The sequence below is a fragment of the Chelonoidis abingdonii genome, chromosome 10, assembly GCF_003597395.2.
Source record: "Chelonoidis abingdonii isolate Lonesome George chromosome 10, CheloAbing_2.0, whole genome shotgun sequence".
Taxonomy (NCBI): Eukaryota; Metazoa; Chordata; order Testudines; family Testudinidae; genus Chelonoidis; species Chelonoidis abingdonii.
The window spans coordinates 7333825-7359257 of record NC_133778.1 but is presented as its reverse complement, the minus strand read 5'-3'; the positions used below and the strand labels follow the sequence as shown (position 1 = coordinate 7359257).

General features: G+C 46.1%; 1 protein-coding gene across 1 annotated transcript in view; it reads left to right on the top strand.

The window, feature by feature from the left end:
* The window catches only part of DIP2A (disco interacting protein 2 homolog A), a 120296-nt gene that overhangs the window by 60093 nt on the left and 34770 nt on the right, over positions 1 to 25433 (top strand). Inside the window, exons 16-23 of the mRNA XM_032787695.2 lie at positions 2602 to 2741; positions 11376 to 11512; positions 20468 to 20548; positions 21069 to 21196; positions 22504 to 22618; positions 23752 to 23953; positions 24221 to 24330; positions 24454 to 24534. Of these exons, the coding sequence (XP_032643586.1) occupies positions 2602 to 2741; positions 11376 to 11512; positions 20468 to 20548; positions 21069 to 21196; positions 22504 to 22618; positions 23752 to 23953; positions 24221 to 24330; positions 24454 to 24534 (994 nt within the window). The remainder of the gene's footprint in view (positions 1 to 2601; positions 2742 to 11375; positions 11513 to 20467; positions 20549 to 21068; positions 21197 to 22503; positions 22619 to 23751; positions 23954 to 24220; positions 24331 to 24453; positions 24535 to 25433) is intronic.

Sequence of the window (25433 nt, the reverse complement as noted above, 5' to 3'; positions counted from 1 at the left end):
GCGGGAGGTCTGAATGTTAGGGGATCTGGATGCACAGATACTCATTTGTGGGGGTGTTTCCAGGTGCAGGGGCTTCCAGGTGAAAGTGGTTGGGACTCAGCAAAGGGGTCTGGGTGTGGGGGTCTCAGCAGAGGGAGCTGGGTGCTGGGGGAGTGGGGCTTGGTGAGGTGGGGGTCTGGATGCAGCTAACTGAGTGGTTCATGACTGCTCTTGCAGCTTCTTTTTGTTTCCCTGTCAGAAAGTCATTTTTCTGCAGTGAAGCAAATAAATTTGCAGGGGACATAAACTCTGTGCATGCGCAGTGGCACACAATTTCCCCAGGAGTATCCTTTGGATAAGATGAAGGTGGATGAAAGACGTCCAGTTGGTCTCCTTTGTTTCTATTTTGGTTTCTCCAACATATCCTTTCAGGAGCCCATTCTGTGAAATCATAGGGAAAATCAGAATCATTATCAAGAGTGGTGGAATCAACCCTGCATGCCACCCTCTCTCCTGTATTTCCCCCCCGCGCGCACACACAGCCATACTGAGACCCCTGGGCTGCCTATCAAAAACAATTTACCAGACCACTGATACCGTATTATCTGGAGACTAGAGTTGTACGGCCCTCTCCTCCCCGCAGGCAGAGATGTTTGAGGAGCTGGTAGCCAGGGAGAGTAAGGACGCCATCTCTCAAGCACCTATTTCATCCTCATTTCTGGGTGAAGCTGTTATGCCTCTGCCATCTTCCATGATTGGTAATTTTCAGCAATTTCAAGGCCTCATAAAGAGGGTAGCTGATGCTTTTCAGATTCCACATGAAGGAGTCCAGGACTCTCAACACGAACTGTTGGATATCCTGCAATCAGCAACAGCCGCCAGGGTGCCATTGCCCATTAACGAGACACTACTAGATCTAGCTACGACAGTGTGGCAGACACCTGCCACTCTTCCGCCCATGTGTGAACAGGCAGGTAACCCAGCACAAGGAACCACAGGGTACATGCGCGGGCCAAACGGACACTGCTAACTGAAAATCTCTGGTCAAAGGCTTGAGAGGTGCATGTGCACCTGGAGTGTAACACCCACAGAGAGGGACATCTCTCTGCACAAGGTGAGTAACCTCTTCTGTTCAGATTGGAGGTGGGGCAGAAAGACAAGCACAGTACAACTCCTGGTTACCCAAAAGACACAAATTAGCGAGGCTCACCTGACTCTTGCTCAGTATTTCCTTTTAAAGATCACCTGTCAAATTGGCCTTGTGCCCTTCCCCCAGCTTTACGATGAATACAGATGATCTAACTGAGGTTTTTTTGGTTTTGCGTCTGCTTCAGAAATTTCAGTAGTGTCAAGTCTGATCTTCCCTGGTTTTGTAGGAGGTCTCCAGGATGTTGAGAGTGAGCTCTGTAATAACTTTAATTGAAGGAATGAGGCTATTGGGTCTTTAGCTAAATGGCTTCCTCTCTCCAAAATGTTAACATCTATTTAACATGAGTAATTTAAAAAAAATAAAAAAAAAATTAACAATCTAAAAAATACCATTGGGAATCCAAAGGGCTCTGAGGAGCACTTTTAGGGAAGGGAAAATAACAATTTTGTAGTCAGTGAAAACTAATGTGATTATTCAGCAGGGTCACAGGTAGGAACCTATTTGACAAATTTTTTGTCAAAATACTTTTCAAGAAAACAGTATCTATTTCAATGAGGTTTTAGTTGGGAAGGTTTCTGAGGTTAAGGGCTCAGTCTCCAGTGAGTGAGGGAAACCCCTGAATTGAAAACTTAACCTTCTTAATCTGGAAAACAGATGGTTCGATGCTATTCCATTTTTCAAAAACATTCTAAAGGTTTTGGGTTTGTTCCAATATGGAAGAAGAACAGATTTCAAAACCTTGAAATTTGTCTCACAATGCAATTGGCAGTCTCCAGCGAGCTGTACTCAGAGTGTGCACACAACTGAATGCATTCCTCCAAAAGTCGAGACTGGCTTCAGTTTGTCTTCCCAGTGGGAGATTGCCCATTTGGTTAGAGAACTAATAGTTTTACATCCTCCTCTCCCCACAATGACAGGACCCATACTAAAGAGTTACACCAGCTTTGAAATAGGAGCACACATTACAGGGTGCAAACACTAGACAAATAAGTAGAGAGAAAAGATCACAGGGCTTCCTTCCATATTAAAATGTTACTACCACCACCACCACCTAGATCTTACGTGGTGCGTTTCATCTCTAGGTCTCATTGCACTTTACAAATAGAGGTCAATATAATTATCCCTGTTTTACAGATGGGGAAACTGAGGCACAGGGTGAAGCAACTTGCCCAAGGTCACACAGCCAGTGACAGAACCAGGAACCAAGCCCCGGTCTCCTGAGTCCTGGTCAAGTGCTGTATCCACTGGACCACACCACTAAAAGGTTTTTGGTCTGTGGTAGATGAAGTACTGTAAATAATATCAATTAGAGCCCAGCTTCAGTTCATCTCCTTATTGATAGGGCCACCATGGTTAAACTTAACACACTCTTTCTTCCCTGACAGAATTGCACAGAACTGCTTTGTTGAATGTGTTGCCATTGAGGTATTCCCAGTGTCATTGTTGGTTTGATATTTTCCTTTGTTTTTCAGACCTCCAGACTTGGGTGGGCCACCCCCTGGGAAAGCAGTCCTATCTATGAATTGTTTGAGTTACAACGTGATTAGAGTGGATACAGAAGAAAAACTGTCAGTACTCACTGTACAGGATGTTGGTCAGGTTATGCCTGGAGGTAGGACGATTATACTTCATGTATATTTAAGAGAAGTCCACTGAATTTCTGATATTGTTGCTGTGTATTTTGGCTTGATCAAATAAGTAGAACTCTGTCCTGGATGAAAATGGCTTTACAGCTGTACAGCCCACTGCTTTAGCAAGTGTGCTTTAATTCTTGAAAGTCTATTTTAAGAGCAGTCTGAAATTATCTATTAAATATTAAAAATTTGAGTACACGAGGGAACTATTTTAATCTGATCTTTGTTTGGAATGGGAGGAGGGTTGCTTTTGATTCATTTTTCCATTGGACCACATTCTTGGTAGAACTAAGGTGTAACCAACTATTGTGTAAAAGCAGCAGAGAATCCTGTGGCACCTTATAGACTAACAGACGTTTTGGAGCGTGAGCTTTCGTGGGTGAATACCCACTTCGTCAGACGCAGGTAGTGGAAATTTCCAGGGGCAGGTTTATATGCTAGAAAGCAGGCTAGAGATACGGGGTTGTTCAGTCAGGGAGGGGTGACCTGTTCTGAGCGTAGATGTGTGAAACAAGGGAGGAGAAACTGGTTTGTATTGGCAAGCCTTCACAGTCTTTGTTTAGTCAGAGCTGATGGTGTAAATTGCAAATGAATGAGCTAGCAGTTTCTCTTTGAAGTTGGTCCTGAAGTTTTTTTGCTGGCGGCTGACTTAAGGTTGCTATGTGTGGCAGGGAGGTTGCACGTGCTTCTACAGGTTTTTGTATATTGCATTCTGATATCTGATTTGTGTCCATTTATCCTTTTCCGTAGTGACGTCCGTTTGGCGATGTACTGCAGAGGGCATTGCTGCATATGGATGGGTATATTACATTGGTGGACGTGCAGGTGAATGAACAGTGATGGTGTATGGCTGATCTGGTTAGGTCTATGATGGTGTCGTGGTGTAGATATGTGGGCGAGTTTGATCGAGGTTGTTGCATGGATTTTGGGTTCTGCTAGAGTTACTTGTCGGTGTGCAGTTGCTTGGTGAGATTAATTCGGTTGCAGGTTGTTGTGGGCAAGGATTGCTGCACCGAGACCGTGAAAGTGTGGATCATTGTCCAGGATGGTTGTAGATCCTATGATGCGTTGGAGGGGTTTTAGCTGGGGCTGTATGTGATGGCATGGAGTCCTGTTGTTTATTTCTTGGGTTGTCTTGCAGTAGGGGCTTTGGGTACACGTCTGGCTCTGTTGATCTGTTTCTTATTTCTCGTGCGGTATTGTAGTTTGAGAATGCTTGGTGGAGATTTTGTAGTGTTGGTCTCTGTTGAGGGTTAGAAGCAGATGCGGTGTACTCAGTGCTTGGCTGTAGACATGGATGTGTGATGTGCGGGATGGAGCTGGAGGATGAAGGTAGGGGAGCGGGTCGGTAGGTTTTTCGATATAGAGTGGTGTTAATGTGACATCACTTATTTGCCCGTGGTGTCTAGAAAGTGGATTCCCGTGTAGATGGTCCAGGTGAGGTTGATGGTGGGGTGGAAGTTGTTGAAATCGTGGTGGATTTTCTGAGTTCTCTTCCATGGGGTCCAGATGTGAGATGTCATCAAGTGTAGTGGGGTAGAGAAGGGGGTGAAGTGGACGAGATTGGAAGGCTGTTGTTCCAGGTCGCCTAAAATATTGGCGTTTGTGGGGCCAGGGTGCCATAGCGTGCCTGATTGGGAGGTATATTTGTCTCAACTTGAAATAGTTGTGTGTGGTATAAGGACAGCTTCAGCAGCAGTTGTGCTGTGCATCTCGGGTCATACTGTTCTGAACAGCTTGTATTCCATTGCTATCAGTTAGGAACAGTATCCCTTGATGATGCACAGCACATGGCTGATGGCTCTGTGCCTTTATATCACACAACATATTTCAGTTTTGTACATTTACTCCGTCAGTGGCACGCTATGGGCACCGCGTGGCCCCTACCAATTTTTTCTGGTGACTGGCACACGCTCTCAGTTCGTCACTCAGCCTTTCTACCTCGCTACATTGATTCTTTATATGACGTAGGGAGGGATCTAGAAATTCCCCGATATTCAACAACTTCACCCACTCAACCTCAGCCTGGACAATCTAGACGGGAGATCAATTGGTATGAACCACGGTCAATAAGTGATGGTCCATTAACCATCTATTTCGAAACTACGACCGCTACGCCTACGTATCATTGCTCAGCTTCATCAGGCGCAAGCACGGATCATTGTCTAGCCAAGCCTGGGTACACGATCTGCTCTAACCCCTCAGAAGAGGACCACAGCCTACATCTTCCCAGCATTTCTCAAACTTACGAAGTCCGAGGAAAGAAGGAAAAATAATCACGAGCAGAGTGTACCAGAAGCCTCCTACTGCAGACATAACCAAGAAGACAACAGGAGTCACATGGCATTCATACAGCCCAGTAACCTCTCAAGCGGTTAAGGATACATAACCATCTGGCATGTCCCACAGTTTACGTGCTTGGTGGGGCCATCCTTTGCCAGACAACTGCCAACTGAATGTATTCGTCCAGCAATGCAAACCGTACATAAACTCTAGTCAGGACCATCTTAGCAAAACTCCAGATGCCACTCATTGCCCACTATATCACCAGGAACACATAGGACCTAAGATAGCCCCATACTGTTCATACTCTTGCCGGTTCACCTAAGTATTACGCCATCATATTGCCCCAGATTGCCCCTCTGCTATGTAATCGGCCAAACTGGACAGTATCGGAAAGGAATATGGAACAAATACGTATCAGAATGAGAATATCAAACCTGGTAGGAGAGCTTACTCCCGGCACCTATAGCAGACTTAGGTGGTATGAGCAGAAAAACTTCAAGGACCGACTTCAAGAGAGATTGACTGTTCAGTTTATTTTGAAATTTGACACATCAGTTGGATAACAAAGCTGTGAATGGTTGCATACTGAACCATTTCTCCTGTGTTTTCAATTCTCTTGACTAGGCTCACCTCCGCTGAATAACCTCGTTATCTTTGAGTTTGTTAGCTAGTCTTATATACCCTCGCCTGGAATTCGACTACTCTGGGTTGCGAAGTGGGTATTCACCACGAAAGTCCGTCAAACGTCTGTTAGTCTATAAGGTGCCACAGGATTCTCTGCTGCTTTTACAGATCCAGACTAACACGGCTACCCCTCTGATACTCAACTATTGTGTATTTCTTAAGTGGAGCTACTTGATGGTTGAATGACATAACAAAAATATAATACAGGGAAAACATTAAGAGATGCTGTGTATTCTAGCTGCTGTTTTGTCTTATCCTTCCAGTTCTTTCATCTGCCAATTGAGGATGATATTATTGTTCCTCTTTGTATTGTCCTTATTTTGGCAGTTGGTTTAAAGCATATTTGCAAGTAGCTAAAATTATTTGTGGCTTAAGCAAAAGTTTGACTGGCTTAATGAATGGACTATTTAAAAACCTCAGTTGTGGATATTCATCATGTCCAACAAACGGTCAGTGTCTAGGGCAAAGAGCTCTGTACTTCGCTTCAAATCATTTGGAAGACTAGAGTGCCCTGACTGGTCGTCATGATGGGAACACATAGTCTGAGTGTGGAATTTGCTGAGCTCTGCAGTCCAGATTTCTGAATGGCTAAATCTCTCTATCTTGGTGGCAGGTAAACTGTTTAACAGGTTGTTTTAAACTTCTCTCAAGCTCTGTCCTTTTTAGAACTGAGATGTTTGATTCTCAGAAAGTAGTATAGGTTTTTTAAAAATTGTCTTTAAATATGAGCTCTTTGAGCAAGTCACTGATACTTTCTGTCTTTGGCAATGTTCCTGCGTAAAAGGGAAAATAAGAGGATATTTGAGCGATATGGTCTTTGAGTTCCTCACAGTACTGAGTTCTGCCTTGCCTGATCTAGTTAAATATAGGTGCAGGTGTGAATATCCGCAGAATCCAAAGGAAAAATCTGTTTCAGAAGAGGAAGGAAGTGTAGGTAGCCTTCCAAGTTTGACAGATCCAGGCTCTAGAATCATGGAAATGTGAGGCTGGAAGGGACCTCTAGAGTCCTTTAGTGCACCCTCTGCACTGCAACGGGACCAAGGAAACCTAGACCATCCCTGACAGGTGTTTGTGTAACCTTATCAATTTCCAGTGATGGGGATTCAAGAACCTTCCTTGGAAGCCTGTTCCAGATTTTAATTAGCCTTATTGTTAGAAAGTTTTTTCCTAATATCTAGGCTAAATCTCCCTTTGTGTGGTTTAAGATGATTACTTCTTGTCCTGCCATCAGTGGACATGGAAAACAATTGATCCCTGGCCTCTGTATAACAGGCCTCAATGTATTTGAAGATGCTTATCGTCCTCCCTCAGTCTTTTTTTCTCAAGACTGAACATGCCCAGTTTTTGACCTTTTTCTCATAGGTCAGGTTTTCTAAACTTTTGATCATTTCTGTTGCTGTACTCTGGACTTTCTCCAATTTGTCAACATCAGATTGCTTTTGGCCCAATCCTCCAATTTGTCCAGATCACTCTGGACCCTATCCCAACCCTCCAGCATATCTACCTCTCCCCACAGTTTAGTGTCATCCGTGAACTTGCTGAAGATGCAATCTCTCCCATCATCCAGATCATTAATAGCAAATCTGGATGTTTAAGAAGCAGTGGGCTGGGTTGAATGGATATATATGAAGTCTCAGCCAAGTTCCAGCCAAAAACTAATTTTGTCTCATCACTCCAACATGAGAAATAACTCTGTTCAGTCTTAATGCTAAAATGTCTAATTTAGAAGGGACCTGGGCCAATTACTGATGCATTATTCTGTCTTGTCAGACCGAGGTATAGGAGATTAATTCATTTGAGCAACTCCTATATTCCCATTGACTCAAGTATAGACAGTGTCATAGAGGACAAGGCATATTTCAGCATACATTAATTTAATAGCATTTGAATAGCTGCATCAGAAAATTATGTAGCTTATTTTTCTGTGCAATGAGTTTACTTTTCAGGTGCTTAGTGTATTGAACAAACAAATACAAAAGGTTATTGGAATGTCCTCTGATATTGATTATCCTATTTTAGAGCTTTAGGGGAGGCTGGTTTTATGAGCTTTTTAAAGTTAATTGAGTTTGATATCTACATATTTAATTGTCCCATCTTGCCATCTGCCATGCATCTGTCACTGTCATTTTGTCCTCAAATGACCTGTGTTGGCTATTGTACGAATGTGTGTGTATCACTGTCTTCTACTGGTTAGCATCAGATCTGCTCACTTGTTTGTGGTGGTGCTTTTTAGTAGAGGTGTGGTGACTATATGTGAGACTTAACCTTGCTGACAATAGAATTGTCCTTTTGCTCCACAGAGAGAGGCATGCATTTTTGGAAGGTAATCAAGGCGCTTGCTCATGTCATACATGCAGGCTAGCTGAAGACTGTGGTGTATGTGTGTTGCCATAGGGCATAGGGCATTGCACTGTGTGTCTAATTCTCAGCACTCACCTGCATCACTGTTAAGGAAAGTATTATAGATAGCTTTTGAATTAACTGAAGAACTTTTTTTGCTGCAGTAATAAAGCACTAATTCTCAGTTTGAATGTCTGTTTAACAGCCTTGTATTTAGAACTTATTAGGATTATGACTCTGAAAATGGGTTTACGCATAGCTGAGTCTGAAGCTAATGGTTTGTACTTCTGCGTAACTTAAAAACTCCCAATTTTCTAGCCCACGCCTGCAGGGCTCGGAAAGACGTGTACATCCTGCCTAGCAACTGGTGAGCTGTCACTATAGTAGTTCAAACTTTGTCTTATGTCAAAGCTTTGGTTGCAGTATTATCTTATTGGGGTTGCTAGATGCTATCATATAAACAGATCCAAAGTTCCTGTTTATTGATGATAATCATTCTGATGGACAATTTAAAATTAGGATGGAGACTAGTGGGTAACTGACACATTCATCTTTCACACTTGGTTTCATTAGGGTGAATTAAGGGTCTCCTAGTTCAGATAGAGGCCGGCAGGGTCAAAGGGCAAAGGTCCTCTGAAGACTGACATTTCCTGAGTTGCCACCAAAGTTTTTAGTTTCTGCCTGCACCAGGCCAGGCTTGGCGGCTGAGTTACACAAATTCAATGTGGGAGGGAATGTTCCTGTTTCTATTCAGTGACCTCTCTCAGCACTTACTAGACAGTGGGAGAAGCAAGTGCTGCCTAAGCCGCTCAAGACTCCTGTTCAAAGACCGAATTGGAAAATTGCGACAGATTATGAGAGAAGCTGAGCACAGGCTTGCCTGCCCGAGCTAGCTTGAATGCAGCTAGTGTGATTAACAGAAGCAGGGAAGGCAGCGTTGTGTGGGTGTCAGTGCAGACCTTGGATACATACCTGGCTCGCTAGCCCATGCTTTGCTGTCTTCACTGCTGCTGTTACCTGTGCTAGACCATTCACAGCTGTTGCTATGTGGACATACCCATCATTTGTCCTGGGTCTTGTCACGTCCCTTCCCATCTATGCAGCAGCCTGCTCTGGGACCAAGAGTGTCCAGAGCCCGTGTGTCCGTAAGAAACGCTGTGAGTAGCTCCAAGGGTTGTGACCCCCCCACCCACACACAGAATTTCACAGGGCACTCTGAGCGAGGTGTGATGGGGCCGGACGGGGACTTGGGTTAAGGAATTGGCTTCCTATTTCAAATTTTCAGAAGCCCAGAAAAGAATCTATACGCCCAGATGGGTGCTGTTGCTCAGCCTATGGCCTGGGCCTGGTTAACACTCCTGTCAGGGCCACACGCTGGCTCAGACAGATGCAGCTTGAAGCACTTTCACACCCTGATTACAGAGATCCCAAAGCAGTGGAGAACTGGAGCCTGCACAAGTGGAGAAAAGGGCACAGCAAGCCTGTGCTGTCGAGGGGGCTGGACTCAGCTTAGCGTGGGGACTGGAGGGAGGCCCCAGGGAGAAAGGGCCCTGCAAGGAATCAAACTTCCTCCTGGAGCCTGCAGCAGCGGCTAACACTAACAGTGCTTCCATGTTGGAGGCGAGAGGGAGGGAAGAACAGAAATACCTTCCAGGGGTGCTTGCCCTGTAGAGGAAGGGTCGTCAGTCACTAATCCCTGCTGCAGGGGGCAGGTGGGGACAGGGGAGAGGAGGCTCTGCAGCAGTAACAGGTGCAAGCACACGGAGTTAATGATGGACGCAATTTCAATTTACTTATCCCTATATCACTTCTGGTCACGAGCATCCATCTTTGGAAACCAACAAGCCAGCAGAAGAATACAGAAATACTGTGGTTTTGCTCCCTTTTTCAACAGAGAGCTGGATAGCCCACTTGAAGAGACAGCAGCCCTGCCCACATCCTGGCCCTAGTTTGGATAACAAAGGATAGGGTGAGAGTAGGGTTCCAGCTGCTCTACTGCCCACCTAGGCCATCCCATCCTGGTCTTCGTTCCCCTACATCTGAGGTGGTGAGGTGAGCTGGCTAGCTCCATTATCATCATCGTCATCACCCCTGCGCAGCTGGAGAGTTATCTTGTACTGCCCCATCCCAGACATGGTCAGATAGTGACTCTCCCAGGGACTGGGAAATGCAGAATAATCCCAGCAGGCTGGCACAGGCAGAGAAGCCTGTATGGAAGCTGTATCTTGAGAGACCCATGGGTGGGCTCAGAGGCAGAGAGTCACTGATTACTGCAAAAAAGGCCAGCGTGAGCTGTGATTTTTCAAACACAAGTGTCCTGGAGCAGGAAGGAGGTAATTTCTGTAGAGAACTTCAATGAGACCACACAGGAAATTGGCACTGAGTTCAGTGACCCTCAGTACCAGAATGGTGTAGAAAATTGAAGACACTTAATAGAAAGACAACAAGAATAAGGCAGTAGAGGAGATGATTTATGAAGAAATATTAAAACAGCTAAACATTGTTGATATTTTCCATTCCTTCGATAAACTAACTCTAAAGGAAAGATTTAGGGTGGTACCAGGTGATGTAGCATGAAGTAATGGAAGTTGATGGAGAAAAGGAAATTTTAAGCAGCATGTCAGTGGAGTTCTGTTCGATTACAAAAGAGCATCTCAACAGCTGTGGAAGCTTGGCATGCTTGGAAAGAAGACTAGACAAAGTATTAGAAAATCTGTTGAACCAGTCCTAAACTGGCAGTGGGAATAAAAGTGGCCTAATCGTTTTTTGTTTCCATTTCTAATTTGTGTGTCACATATTTAATTTAAGGAATTAATGTCTCCAAATATGAAATGTGCAACAGTAAATCAAAAGGAATTATTAATTTGTAATTGGTATTATCTAAACGTGTCATCTTTAATACTACGTAAATCCTCATTCACCTAACCATCTGCCCTGGATTATAGTATTTTGGCCTTCATGTTCAAAAGCAAATGCTAAGAGGTTGTGGTATTATGTAGTAAGGCCTTGAATGTAATGGGCGGGGGGAAGATTAGAGATTTGATAGTTTGTAGTTTTCATAGCTAGAGAATACATACATCAGAGATTGCATTACTCAGATTATCAAAATGCTTTTTAAATTTCTATAACAAAACCCTCCTTTTTGACACATTTTTTATATGTAATGTTTCTGCATTAGCTGCTCAATATCGAAATTCAGTTAATCATGTTACTTTGTTTAGCAGCAAGCCAATTTCTGTCTACCAGTTTACCAAAATATAAATGGATGATAATACCGTTGCGTTTTTGCTCTTCCTCTTTAGCCAATGTATGTGTTGTGAAGGTGGATGGAACTCCTTATCTATGTAAAACTGATGAAGTTGGTGAAATATGTGTGAATTCTGGTGCAACTGGGACAGCATACTATGGTCTCCTTGGAATCACCAAGAATGTGTTCGAGGTTTGTCTTTCAATAACTTTTATGCCCTTTCTAACCTTTGATCAAAAGATGTTTTTATTATTTCAGTTAGTGAGGAGATGGGCAGAATTATGTATCAGTTTCTTTTTGTGACTGGGGAGGAGAGGGGGATGCTGAGATTGCTCAGTTGGGGCAAACGGCAAAGTATGGGGCAGACAATCCCCTAAAACTGGTGGTTATTCTAATACTTAGCTGTTTTGTTGCTGGCTTGGTGAATCTTCTACAATACCTTACTGGCTACACAGAGATCAAAAATACAGCTCCCTTAAAGCAACCCGGTCTTGAGCTCCCACTCAGACAGCCAAGTCAAATATAATGACTGAAAATCTTTTTCATCACATAAAACGTTCTGCCAGTCCCAAAGGACTGGACACATTACCCACCAGATTAATGAATATTTCAGCTCTTACCCAAATACACACTTACAGTCATTTCTTAGCAACTAAACTAAAATTTATTTAAAAAAAGAGAGTATTGGTTAAAAGATCATTATACATACAGATGCAAAGAGAGTTCTTAGGTCAGTTTCATAGCAGAGATGGTGAGTTTGAGTTGCAAAGGATACTTTCCAGCAGGGCCGGCTTTAGGAACTGCAGGGCCCTATTCGAATACCTGGCAGCGGTCCGTGTCTTTGGCGTCTCTTTGGCCGCGGGTCCTTCACTCACTCTGGGTCTTCCATGGCACTGATGGACCCATCGCCAAAATGCTGCCGAAGACCCGGAGTGAGTGAAGGACCTGCCACCGAAGTGCCGCTGAAGACCCGAACCACCGCCGGGTGAGTAAAAATTAAAAAGTTAGGCGCTCTTCTTTAGGGCGCAGGGCCTAAATTCGGGGGGAATCGGCTTAAAGCTGGCCCTGCTTTCCAGAATCCATTCATTACGTTATAGTCCAATGCCCAGTGTCAGGGTGATCCAGAATGGAAATGGAGACCTTAGTCTTGCAACTCAGACTTCCCCTGATGAAGCTTAAGCAGATCTGAGATGAAAGGATCAGGGCCCAAGAGTTTTTATAGATCCCCGGCAGGCTATTGTCAGTCTTTTGATAGCAGGTGTTCCTTGGGTAAAGAATAGTGTCTTTGAGGTAACCTCCCATTTCCTAAGCAACACTGGTAATTAGCTACATGGTTTAACATAAGGTAATTGCTTATTTACCACCATTTACAGGTAGTTTAATATATATTTCAAAGAGAAATGAAGACAATGATATCACTACATTCACAGTTCATTTAAATGCAACATCTCCTTTTGATCTCTGCATTAACAGAATAGAATAACAGACGAGAACCATTAGGTTCTTCGAGTGATTGCTCATATCCATTCCAGTTAGGTGTGCGTGTGCCGCGTGCACGTTCGTCGGAAGACTTTTTACCCTAGCAACACTCGGTGGGTCGGCTGGGCGCCCCTGGGAGTGGCGCCGCTATGGCACCGGATATATACCCCAGCCACCTCTCAGTTCTTTCTTGCCGCCCGTGTCGGTTGTTGGAACAGTGGAGCACGGCTTAGCTGACCTCCACTTCCCTAGCTACTCGTAGTTTCTCGTTCGTTATTGTGTATATAGTTATAATCCTTTTATATATATAGTTATGCTTACGTTACTTCTTTAATAGCATAGTTAGTTTAGTAATGGTTAGAGGGCTTCGGGGATTAGCCCCTTCCCCGCACCTGGTGCCGGGGCCCATGCCCGGCTCACCAGGTTTCAAACCGTGCTCAGCCTGCCACAGTCCGATGCCGACAGGAGATCCACGCGACTCCTTTTTGAAGTTCCTTGGGGAATCACACTTGACAGCTAAGTTCCCCATTTGCAAGGTTTTCAAGCTGCGAACAAAAAAGGAGCGGGACATCAGACTTAAACAGCTCCTCATGGAGGCGGCTCTCACCCCTCCACCCTCGGCACCGAGCGCTGGTCAGTCGGTGAGCAGAAGCACTTCCTCAGCACTGGACCGCACTGGTACGGCCACAGCCTCTCTGCACCGGGCGTCACTGGCACTGAAGTCAGCTCCACGCCGCTCCCTCTCTCCGAGGTTGAGGAAGGCCAAGACTCCTGCTGCTTCAGTGGCACCCGCACCGCAGCCAGAGAGTGCGCCTAAGTTGGATCGCCCGGCGCCGACACCCATCACGGCACTGACTAAATCGGCACCGTTGATTCTGGTCCCACGAGGGCTGTCGAGTCCGGCACCTGTTAGCTCCCCGGCGCATGCCCCAGTAGAGTTCACCATACCGTCCACGCTGGAGACGTTCTCAGCGGCGAGGGACCTGATCGCCTTGAGAGACTCGGTACTGCCTCTACCCCCGGCATCACCGGTGCAGGTAATAGAATCCATAGGCAAACTGACCTTGATTAGACCACCCTCTGTCGGCACAGCGGACCGGCACCTCTCACGATCACGGTCCTGCAGATGCTCCAGGTCCAGATGGCGCTCCCGATGCCGCTCGCAGTCCCGGCACCATTCCGCTCCACGGTACCGGTCAGACTCGCGGCACCGGTCAGTATCCTGTTCACTGGCTCACTACTCACGGCACCGCTCCAGATCTCAGCACCGCTCCTGGCATCGTTCTTCCCGAAGTCATTCACGACGCCGGGATTCGAGATCTCAGTCGATCTCCCGGCACCGATCTGGTTGCAGGTCCCGATCTCGCTCCCGGCACCGATATGCTTCCAGGCACCGATCCCTGATACGTAGTGGAGCAAGGTCCATTGGAACATCTGCCCAAGGCTTCTCCGCTCCTCCATGGCCATCCAGACACACTTCAGTGTCGTCCCATGCGGGCAGCTACTATGCCCAAGACCGCGATTCAGATGTGCCCGCTGGAGTTTTCCAAGAAGCCCAGTCTCAGGACCCAGGACCTCACCAGTGGTCCTTTTGGACACCTTGGGCGTACCACCAGGCCCAAGGTGCACAGTTAGTTCCAGCCCACTCTGCTTCATCAGAGCATCGAGCACCAGAGGCCACAGTTAGCCGCCGTCCTCCACCTGGGACGGAAGAAGCGCTAGTCCACCCACCGGTTTCCTGGTACTGCTGGAGCAGGAACCGGCACAAGAGCAAGAGGCCGTACAGTACCCGCTCGTCCTCAGCATTTCCTCTTCTTCCTCTCCAGATGAGGCAGTGGCAGGAATTTCCTCCTTGGGGCTGCCTCCAATAGACCTAAGAGCCCATCAGGACCTCCTCAGGAGGATAGCACTCAACATGAACCTCCAAGTGGAGGAGGTCCTGGAGGTCGAGGACCCTGTAGTGAGCATACTGTTGGCAGATACCCCCACTAGAGTGGCTTTGCCCTTCATCAGGACCATCCAAGCCAATACCGACACCTTATGGGAGTCCCCAACCTCCATCCCCCCTACGGCAAAGAGGGTCGAGCGTAAATACATGGTACCCGCTCGGGGGTACGAGTATCTGTATATCTACCCGCTCACTAGTCGTCCAATCAATCAACGAGAGGGAGCGCCATGGCCAACAGGCGCCAGCCCCAAAGTCAAAGGAGGCTAGGCGAATGGACCTACTCGGCCGCAAAGTGTATTCGGCAGGCGCCCTACAGCTCCGGGTGGCAAATCAGTAGGCTCTACTGAGCCGATATAACTACAGTACCTGGGCGGAGGTGGGTAGATTCACAGAACTACTCCCCGCAGCCTCCCGCCAGGAATTCGCTGCTTTCTTGGAGGAAGGGAGAAAGGTGGCCAGAACCTCCCTCCAGGCTTCACTAGATGCGGCCGACTCGGCAGCCAGAACTCTGGCCTCCGGTATCGCCATGAGACACATCTCATGGCTACAGGTTTCCCACCTCCCACCAGAGCTACAATATACCATCCAGGACTTACCCTTTGATGATAAGGGTCTGCTCTCGGAGAAGACTGACCCCAGGCTACAAAGCTTGAAAGACAATAGTCATCATGCATTCTTTGAGCATGCATACATCTGTGATCCAACGCAGACCTTTCCATCCCCAGACTCACCGCCTGTACTTTGTACCCAGACACAGGCAAGACTTTGGCAGATGGCGCGGGCGGGGTGGGCGTAGACGCCAGTCAGGACCCGAAGGGGTCCAAAACCACGGTCCCTCAAAACCACCAGCAGGACCAAAGTCCGCCTTTTGAAGGTACGCCCGAGGACAGAGTACCAGTTTCAGGCCAGGATCCTTTTCCTCCCTTCTCCAACCACCTCTCCTACTTCCTCCTGGCGTGGTCCCAATTGACCTCAGACCTCTGGGTCCTACACACGATGAAACAAGGATACCACCTCCAGTTTGTTTCAACCCCGCCTTCCCACCCTCCAACCCAGTCCCTCTTCAGAGACCCCTCTCACGGGCAATTCCTCCTACAAGAGGTGCAGACACTCCTCGCCATAGGAGCGATAGAGGAGATACCAAAAGACAAAAAGGGCAAAGAGTTTTACTCCCGTTACTTTCTGATCCCCAAGTCAAAAAGAGGCCTCAGGCCTATCCTAGACCTGCGAGGCCTCAACAAGTTCATGATAAAGTTGAAGTTCCGCATGGTCTCCCTGGAACCATTATCCCGTCCTTGGATCCTGGAGACTGATATGCTGCCCTTGATATGAAGGGCGCGTATTTTTACATCGCACAGGAGGTTTCTTCGCTTTGTAGCCAACCGTCAGCACTTCCAGTTTATGGTCCTTCCCTTTGGCCTCTCCACAGCCCCAAGGGTATTTACAAAGTGTATGGCCATAGTCGCACCACACCTCCGCCGACGTTGGATACGCGTATTCCCGTATCTGGACGACTAGCTCATCACAGGGACCTCCGAGACACAAGTCACACAACGTGTAGGCATTATCACAGACCTATTCACAGGCCTGATGCTCAGGCCTGATGCTCAATGCGGAGAAATCCACACTGGTCCCCACACAAAGGCTGGACTTCATAGGAGCTACCATGGGCTCCAATCTAGCCAAGGCTTACTTACCTCAGCCGCGGTTCCAGGCAATGGCAACAATCATCCGAGGTCTACAGAACTTCCTCACGACCTCGGCTCACACCTGTCTCGGTCTCCTAGGTCACATGGCTGCCTGCACATATGTGACCAAATATACCAGGCTTCGCCTTCGACCTCTCCAAACATGGCTCAGTTCGGTATACCGTCCGGACAGGGACCCAATAGACACAATAGTCACCATTCCCCCGAGCACCCTACGCTCCCTTGACTGGCGGGTAACCCCCTCCCTGGTATGTGCAGGGCTACCGTTCCATCCGCCCCAACCCTCACTGTCCCTGACGACAGACGCGCCATCTCTTGGATGGGGGGCTCACCTCAGACACAGTCGTACTCAGGGCCTCTGGTCATTGCAGGAACTGGCACTTCACATAAATGTCTGAGAGCTGAGAGCGATCCACCTGGCGTGCCAGACATTCCAGCAGCATCTACACGGCCGTTGTGTCTCAGTGTTTACAGACAACACAATGGCCATGTACTATATAAACAAACAGGGAGGGACTCGATCTTCCCCCCTCTATCAGGAGATCATCTGACTCTGGGACTTCTGCATAGCCCACTCGATAGACCTGGTAGCGTCCTTTCTCCCAGGGGTTCGGAACACTCTGGCAGGATCAACTGAGCAGATCCTTCCTGTGTCACGAATGTTCGATAAGGCCAGACATTATTCATTCGGTCTTCCAGAAGTGGGGTTTTCCCCACATAGACCTATTCACCTGTCGCACGAACAGGAAATGCCAAACGTTCTGCTCCTTCCAGGGTCTTTTACCGGGATTGATCTCGGACGCATTCCTAATATCGTGGAAGCACCGACTGCTCTATGCTTTCCCACCATTCCCGCTGGTTCACAGGGTCCTAATAAAACTCCGCAGGGACAGAGCACACCTAATCATAGTCGTGCCAGCGTGGCCCAGACAGCACTGGTATACCACACTGCTCAACCTGTCCATAGCCAGCCCAATTACCCTGCCACTCCACCCAGACCTCATAATGCAGGACCACGGCAGTCTCCGCCACCTGGACCTGCAGGCGCTTCACCTCACGGCGTGGCTACTGCATGGCTAAACAGGTCGGAGTTACGCTGTTCTGCTCCGGTACAACATTTACTCCTGAGTAGCAGAAAGCCTTCCACTCGGTCAACATATCTGGCCAAGTGGAAATGTTTCTCCTGCTGGTGTGAAACGCAGAATGCTACTCCCTCTGAGGTCTCGATCCCCACCATCTTGGACTGCCTCTGGTCGCTTAAGCAGCAGGGTCTGGTGGTATCTTCTTTGAGGGTGCACTTGGCAGCCATCTCCATAATCCATCCAGGAGAGAGTGGCCACTCTGTTTTCTCACCCTATAGTTACTAGATTTCTTATGGGCCTGGAGCGCCTCTACCCCCAAGTATGCCACCCTGCCCCTACCTGGGACCTCAACCTAGTCCTCAGCAGGCTTATGCTTCCAACATTCGAGCCATTGGCAACTTGCTCGCTGCTATACCTGTCCTGGAAAACAGTTTTCCTCATAGCCATTACATCGGCCAGATGAGTTTCCAAGCTTCGAGCACTTACGGTGTACCCACCATATACTGTCTTTCACAAGGATAAGGTACAGTTGCGACCACATCCGGTGTTCCTCCCTAAAGTGGTGTCGGCCTTCCATACCAGTCAGGACATCTTCCTTCCGGTCTTCTTCCCGAAGCCTCAGTCATCCCGATGGGAACAGCAGTTACACTGCTTAGATATCCATAGGGCGCTCGCTTTTTATATCGATCGGACGAAGCCCTTCCGTAAATCCTCCCCAACTCTTTGTTGCAGCGGCTGACCGGATGAAGGGCCTACCTGTCTCATCCCAGAGGATCTCCTCTTGGGTGACGGCATGCATCCACATGTGCTATGACTTGGCACATGTTCCTTCAGGCCATCTCACTGCACATTCTACCAGGGCTCGGGCTTCATCAGCCGCCTTCCTGGCCCATGTACCAATCCAGGAAATATGTTGCACAGCTACCTGGTCCTCGGTCCACACCTTTGCTTCGCACTATGCTCTGGTCCAACAATCTAGAGATGATGCAGCCTTTGGCTCAGCAGTTCTGCACTCTGCCACATTTCACTCCGACCCCACTGCCTAGGTAAGGCTTGGGAATCACCTAACTGGAATGGATATGAACAATCACTCAAAGAAAAGACGGTTAGTCACCTTTGTAACTGTAGTTCTTCGAGATGTGTTGCTCATATCCATTCCAAACCCACCCTCCTTCCCAACTGTCGGAGTAGCCGGCAAGACGGAACTGAGAGGTGGCTGGGTCGGCAGGCGTATATATCCGGTGCCATAGCGGCGCCACTCCAGGGGGTGCCCGGCTGACCCACCGAGTGTTGCTAGGGTAAAAAGTCTTCTGACAAACGTGCATGCGGTGCGCGCGCACCTAACTGGAATGGATATGAGCAACACATCTCGAAGAACAACAGTTACAAAGTTGAGTAACCGCCTTTTACAGTGTCAGCCTCTAACAACATATATGTAGACACACACAAAACACAAACAGTATCTACTACTATGTCTCTAAAGAGTGAATCTGAGTCAGTTAACCTACTAGTTGTGTAACCCTTTCTGGACTGGTATCACAACAGGTACGCTCATGTTCATTGCAACAGCATCTGTTTTAGTTACTTAAATAAAAGCCATGGCAAAATACACCTCTCTTCATCCACTCCAGTAACGCATCAGAACTAAAACTTGTTTTTCCTTTAACCAAATTATGAAATAGCATTAGCAGTCAATCATCTTTTTTTATATATCATGCTCATATTAGCATCCTGTACATAATCAATGTATGATCACCTCACCTCTGTGTCAACACAGCATTAGCTTGTAAAGTTACATTAAGTCATTTCAAGGATATTATTGCGTAAAGTCAGGTGATTATTCGCATAGATCTCTGATACCACATCATAATATCCTACATGCATCTCAGTATTGTTCAGATATTGCCACATTGCTTAAGTAAGTGTGCCTAGTGTATTGAAAATCATACACATGGTTTTTATATAAAAGTAGATTTTGATTACTTGCTGTAATCGTTAGAACACTGAATAATCTGCAACTGGATAGTACACGAAACTGTGTTCCTTAGGGCTTGGAGGCCGTTTGAATAGAGGAGGAAATAAGAACAACAGTCAGCCTCACTGCATTTGTTGCGAAACGCAAAACCCACCACTTTCCCAAGCTTTTCTGCTGCAGTATCTGAATCTAATTTTTTCACATATACAAGCCTATTCCCAAAAAAGCAAAAAACAAAAAGAAGGAAGTGACCATTGTTGTCCTCTTACTTTTGGGAGGCACTCAGACACTGCTGTTGCAGACACCAATATAAGATGATCGATGGAAATGCCATCATGGGATCAGGGAGGGTTTTCTGTTTCAGAAACGATGCGTCAGGACTCTTGAATACAAGGATTCCTGACCATCTTCCTCACTGCTGGAAAGATCTTCTAGCCAGCCTCCCAGCTCCCAATACCTGAACCAGCTTATGTTTCTGGAGGGCGTTCTCGCTGAGGGTTTCCAACATCAGGACGTCCAGCCACATAGCAGTGAGGAGGCAGGCAGGCCAGGTGGGGTAGTCCTCAGAAACAGTAAGGAAACCAGCAGAGGCAACACAAGAGGGGTTATTAGTGAAACTAAACTGGTTAAAGCACAAGCTCTGGTTCTCAGTTTGGGGTTTTGTTCCGGCTCTGTCACGGACTTGCTGTGTGACCTTGGGCAAGTCACTCAGCTTGTGTTGTGCCTGTTCTCCCTCTCTGTAATAGGGATGGTACTTGCCTACCTCACCGCACGAGTTACAACCACATCAGCCAGGAGGACACTAAATGCTCTCTCGCTCTCTAGTTCATTCTTTGTTTAATCAAAAAGATTTTCACTGACACAGAAGGGGAATGTGTTTTAGCTTCACAGTACCAGTTAAACAGTGAAGTACCTGTGGTGTGTATCTGAACTTTATCTTCTGTCTTCTATCAGACCATTCCAGTGACAGCAGCAGGGGTGCCTGTTTCAGATCAACCCTTCACAAGAACAGGATTGGTTGGGTTTATTGGACCCGTAAGTATGAATGGACAAAACTGTTCCAAATGCCCATGAAGTAAATCCACTCTTGAATTAACAGAATACACAGTAGGAGGTAGATAGGAGGATTTAGAACAGGAATACTGAAATATAATCTTGTGCGACAATCTGCAGATCAAATGAAACTAAGGCTGGAATGTCAGGTTAGTATTGCTCTCCCAAGGGGAGTATCCTCCAGATATCTTCTCCAGCTGTTGGATCATGGGTTCCTAGTTTTCCTGTTTTCAAAGCCAAATGACAGGATCATGTGCCTGAACTCATTTGATAGAGCAAGGGCACATCTTGGATCGAGTAGCTGGCTTTGGCAACTAACCACCTCCTTCTGTGTGAGCACAGCTGCATTCAACAGGATTCTGTATCGAGAGAGTCTGTTTTCCTCATATAAGTCTATATAATGTCACTCTTTTATCCCTAGGGTTAATGATCTTGTATTGCTGGGAGTCTTGAGTTTGCATTTTGTGTGGCTTTTCTGTTTTTTAGCCTGTTGTTTTTTCAGGACAGTTTGGTGTTCGTGGTGGGAAAACTGGATGGCCTGATGGTGGTGAACATTCGCAAACACAACGCTGATGATGTAGTGGCCACAGCACTGGCAGTAGAACCAATGAAGTTTGTCTACAGAGGAAGGTGAATATTTTGAGAGAGGAACTTATTCCCTAACATTGTATTCTTGTGTATTTATCCTCTGCTCATCCAGCATTTCAGAGTGCTTTCCGGGTTGGGGAAAGTTCTGCACTGAACTTTGCTTTGGGGGCAAGATGCCACCCTGTGAGTATGAATATGAAAGTGTGGCTTCCCCTGCTAGCATACAGCATGAAACCTAATTTATGTAAACTGATTCTAAATTGTTTAAATTGCCTTGACCTGGTGAAATCAGTAGTCTTAGTGACCTCTTCTTTCTGTGTTTAAGTTTCTGCTTAAAACTTTACAGTACTACTTTGTTCAGTTTTGCATCATCTGTATATTTGTTTTATTTTGATTTCTAAAAAAATAAATGTGGATGCCTATCCAGAGCTCTAGACCCCCTAACACAAGACAAATAAAATTAAGCAGCAGCTTCACCCCAAGAGCCTGCAGAACTGAGACCCCTAAAAAACCCAGAACACAAGTTCCCTTCCCCCTAACAGATCTAACCCTACCAGCAGCTCCCTCCCGCAGCTTCTCATGCTAATAGATGCATCTGGCAACATGCCCTGAGAAGAACAAGCTGACTGTTTGGGGTCTCTGAAGGATCCTCAAAAATAATACTACAGTGCCCAACTTCTCGCTCTTACGTAGAGGGGCATTCAGCTCAGATGTCTCCTGGGATTGCAGCTGTGGCAGTATGGCATGAGGAACTGCTATTGAGTTACTTGTTGAACCTACAACAAAAGTGTATTGTTTCCTCATAAATGTGTCACTTCCATCAATTCAAGTATCATTTTCAAAAATTGGCTCCCAGCTTGTCAAGGTATTGCTAGCCTTTTCCCCACTGCCGACCTGGGTTCAAAGCCAGTTTGGCCCACAAAGGAAGCAGGTTTCTAGCTATCAGTCCAGATATACAGCTAGACATGCCACCTTTTAATCTGGCAGAGTTGTCCACCTCCTTTGGTGAGAGACTCAGTAGTTAGATGTAGGTTAGAGTCAATGTGCATGACAAAGTTATATAGTGAAAGTTTGCACAGCTCCGGTATGTGTTGAACCCTGCTTGTAATAACGTGAACTATAGTAGTGAAGTGCAAATTCTCTCAAATCTGAGAAAAGAAAATTAAAATAAACTTCCTCTTGTCCTCAAGTTGTGAGTGATTTTGTGATGATCTGGCATAAATAATGTTTGTGTCTGTGAAAACAGTTCCACAGCAGTTACAGCCATCCATATTGTAATAAACCACGCTATGTTCATTATACGTTGCATCTTTTCTAGTCCTAGCATTCTTCTGTCCTTTGTGTTCTAGGATAGCAGTGTTTTCTGTGACCGTTTTGCATGATGATCGAATAGTGCTTGTGGCAGAGCAGCGCCCTGATGCATCAGAGGAGGATAGTTTTCAGTGGATGAGCAGGGTTCTACAGGTAGTCAGATCTGTCCTTTCTCTTTTTTCAGGTGAATAAGGCTAATGTATCAAATGAGAATATCAGAGCTTCTATTTTCTATATAAACAACCTTACCTTCAAACTGGCCAAAGAAACCTCTAATAAGCTCACTGCGTTTCTAGGATGTTAACTAATGGAATTTTTTTAAAGAGCAAAATCAGATTTCTGCAGTTCATTTTGTTTGGAATTTTCAAGTTCTGAAAAACAGAGTTCAATTTGTAATTCATTAGTCTTTATTTTTGCCAATGTCCTTTGGTCTGTTTGACTCTGAAATAACTTATTGTAGAACTTATATAAAATATCAAAAGACTTCTATTTTAGAATGTTTGTTAGTAGCATATGTGATATGGGAGTGCTCCATGTCTCCCGTATGCCCCTAAATTGAACAGCTACTTTTGGTCACTTTGTCCAGTAGTAGTCAGGTATTTCTGAAGTAGCCAGTCACTTCTAAGGAGGCGGCAGGGTGCAATAACTGAAAGAGCAGGTATGGCCGAGGAATCAGAAAATGAAGTGTGAGGGAGGGTAGGACTGAAGAGAACAATATAAAGAGAGATGCCTCAAGCCAAGAGGAAAGCTATGTAGGAATAAAGAGACAATGGTCTCTATAAATTCATAGGATTTTAAGTCTTTCATTACCATTTTACTTGGTAATGGTAAGGATGTCATTCATAGAAACACAAGTATGACCCATTTCTGTTGTTCTGTGTGGTTCCCAAGCTGAAGCACATAGTGAGTGTTAAGCAGCTAAATGTTTCCCCGCTATATCTTCCTGTGGTTCACATTTACTGTGTCTTTGTGGTTGCACCAGACACGCTAAGTACACTGTGACACAGTTTTGGCCTTCACGACCTTTCCGCACTTATCACCCACATTTTAGTAACTACCCTCATCAGTGTTGGGCTTGACTGCACAAGCAGAAATATGGATCTGCTCCTGCTCCCATTGAAGTCATGGCACAACTTCTGTGAATTCAATGAGTGCAGAATTGGACCCTTTATTTGCAAATTATGGTGCAAGTAAAATTTGTGATGATATAAATTACTTTAGAATTCTTGTTCCAGCTAAGTGCCATGTCACTGTACATAATTAATTCTTTTTTTTGCCCCCTCAAGGCAATTGACAGCATTCACCAAGTGGGTGTGTATTGTCTTGCTTTGGTTCCTGCGAACACCTTGCCGAAGGCACCACTTGGAGGAATTCATATTTCAGAAACGAAACAGCGCTTTCTAGAGGGTGCTCTGCACCCTTGCAATGTTTTGATGTGTCCTCATACCTGTGTTACCAACTTGCCTAAACCTCGACAAAAACAGCCAGGTAACTAAAGCAGAATGTGTAGCTCAGCCTTCATGTTTGTCTCTAAATGTTGCTGTCTTGGTAACTGAACATGTTAAAGTCTGTGTTACCAGGTTATGTTTGTTCTGTCAGATCTGATGTTTGGTTTCAGCTTTTCATCTTCCTTTTTTATTTTTTTAACATTACATTACATTCGTTATTTATGGTAATATGCATGCTTAATTATTCGTTGTTGTTTAATTATGATTGGCTTTGTTAAACTGAGTTATCTTCATTTTGCTCACCCAGATGTTGGTCCTGCTTCTATGATAGTGGGCAACCTTGTTGCTGGAAAAAGAATTGCACAAGCCTCAGGGAGAGATGTTACCCAGCTGGAGGATAATGACCAGGCAAGAAAGGTAGCCTTGAGCCTTTTTGAATGCATCCAAGGGTAGCAGTTGTTATAGTGCCCTACTGAAGCTGAGCATGGTATGTTTCAAGGGAGTTTGAATGTTCTCTGTCCTGTCTTCTTTCTGTTTCAGTTCCTGTACTTAGCGGATGTTCTTCAGTGGCGAGTCCAGACAACCCCAGATCACCCTCTCTTTCTGTTGCTGAATTCCAAGGTGAGATGCACTTAGTCTCATTTTCAGATCAAGTAATGAATAAAATTATTTGGGTTTGAAGAAGCGAAGTGGCAGACTCACGTTACAGCCTAAAATGCTGCAAACTTTATTGATGTTGGGGAGACTCCTCCAGTTTTCAGCACACATTAATGAATGCACATGGTCAGTATTTTAGCTTTTTCATACTGTGCTTGCTGTCTGCTCCCTCCCTAGAACACTAGTCTACATCCTGTCTAGTTTCAGAGAGCTGCAGCATCTGCGTGTCCAGTTCCCTCAGATTTGATGTCTACACCATGCCTGGCATTTGTGGTTTCACTCTCGTTGCCCTTTGAGTAGAAGGGTATGAGAAGGCAGAGCTGTGACAGAGGAGGAAAAAGAAAGATGGTCATGGATCCAGGGCACACGTTGGAGGTCTCTGTTCCTGCTTTCTTGGGTTCAGGGGCACCTCTGACCCTTCCCCTAGTACCTGTGGGCTCTACCTCTTTTGGGGATAGTCTGACAGTCAATGGAACGTGTCCATGTACAGTGTTCTAGAGCTCTGGGTCATCAGGTGGGCCCGATCTGGCTACACTGCGGTTAGACATCCATGGCTGGCCTGTGCCAGCTGGCTCAGACTAAGAGACTGTTTAATTGCAATGTAGACATTCAGGCTTGGACTGCAGCCTGAGCTCTGGGACCCTCCCACCTCAGAGGGCCCTGGGCTCCAGCCCAAGCTCAAATGGCTACACCACAATTAAACAGCCCCTTAGGCCACATCAGCTGGCACAGGCCAGCCACAGGTTTTTAATTGCAGTGTAGACATATCCTAAAAGTCCACATGGTTAAGGATTGCCTGTTGCTGCTGTGACTGACAGCAAGCTAGCTGTGCTCTGCCTCAGTCAGCAGGGTTGCCTGCTTGC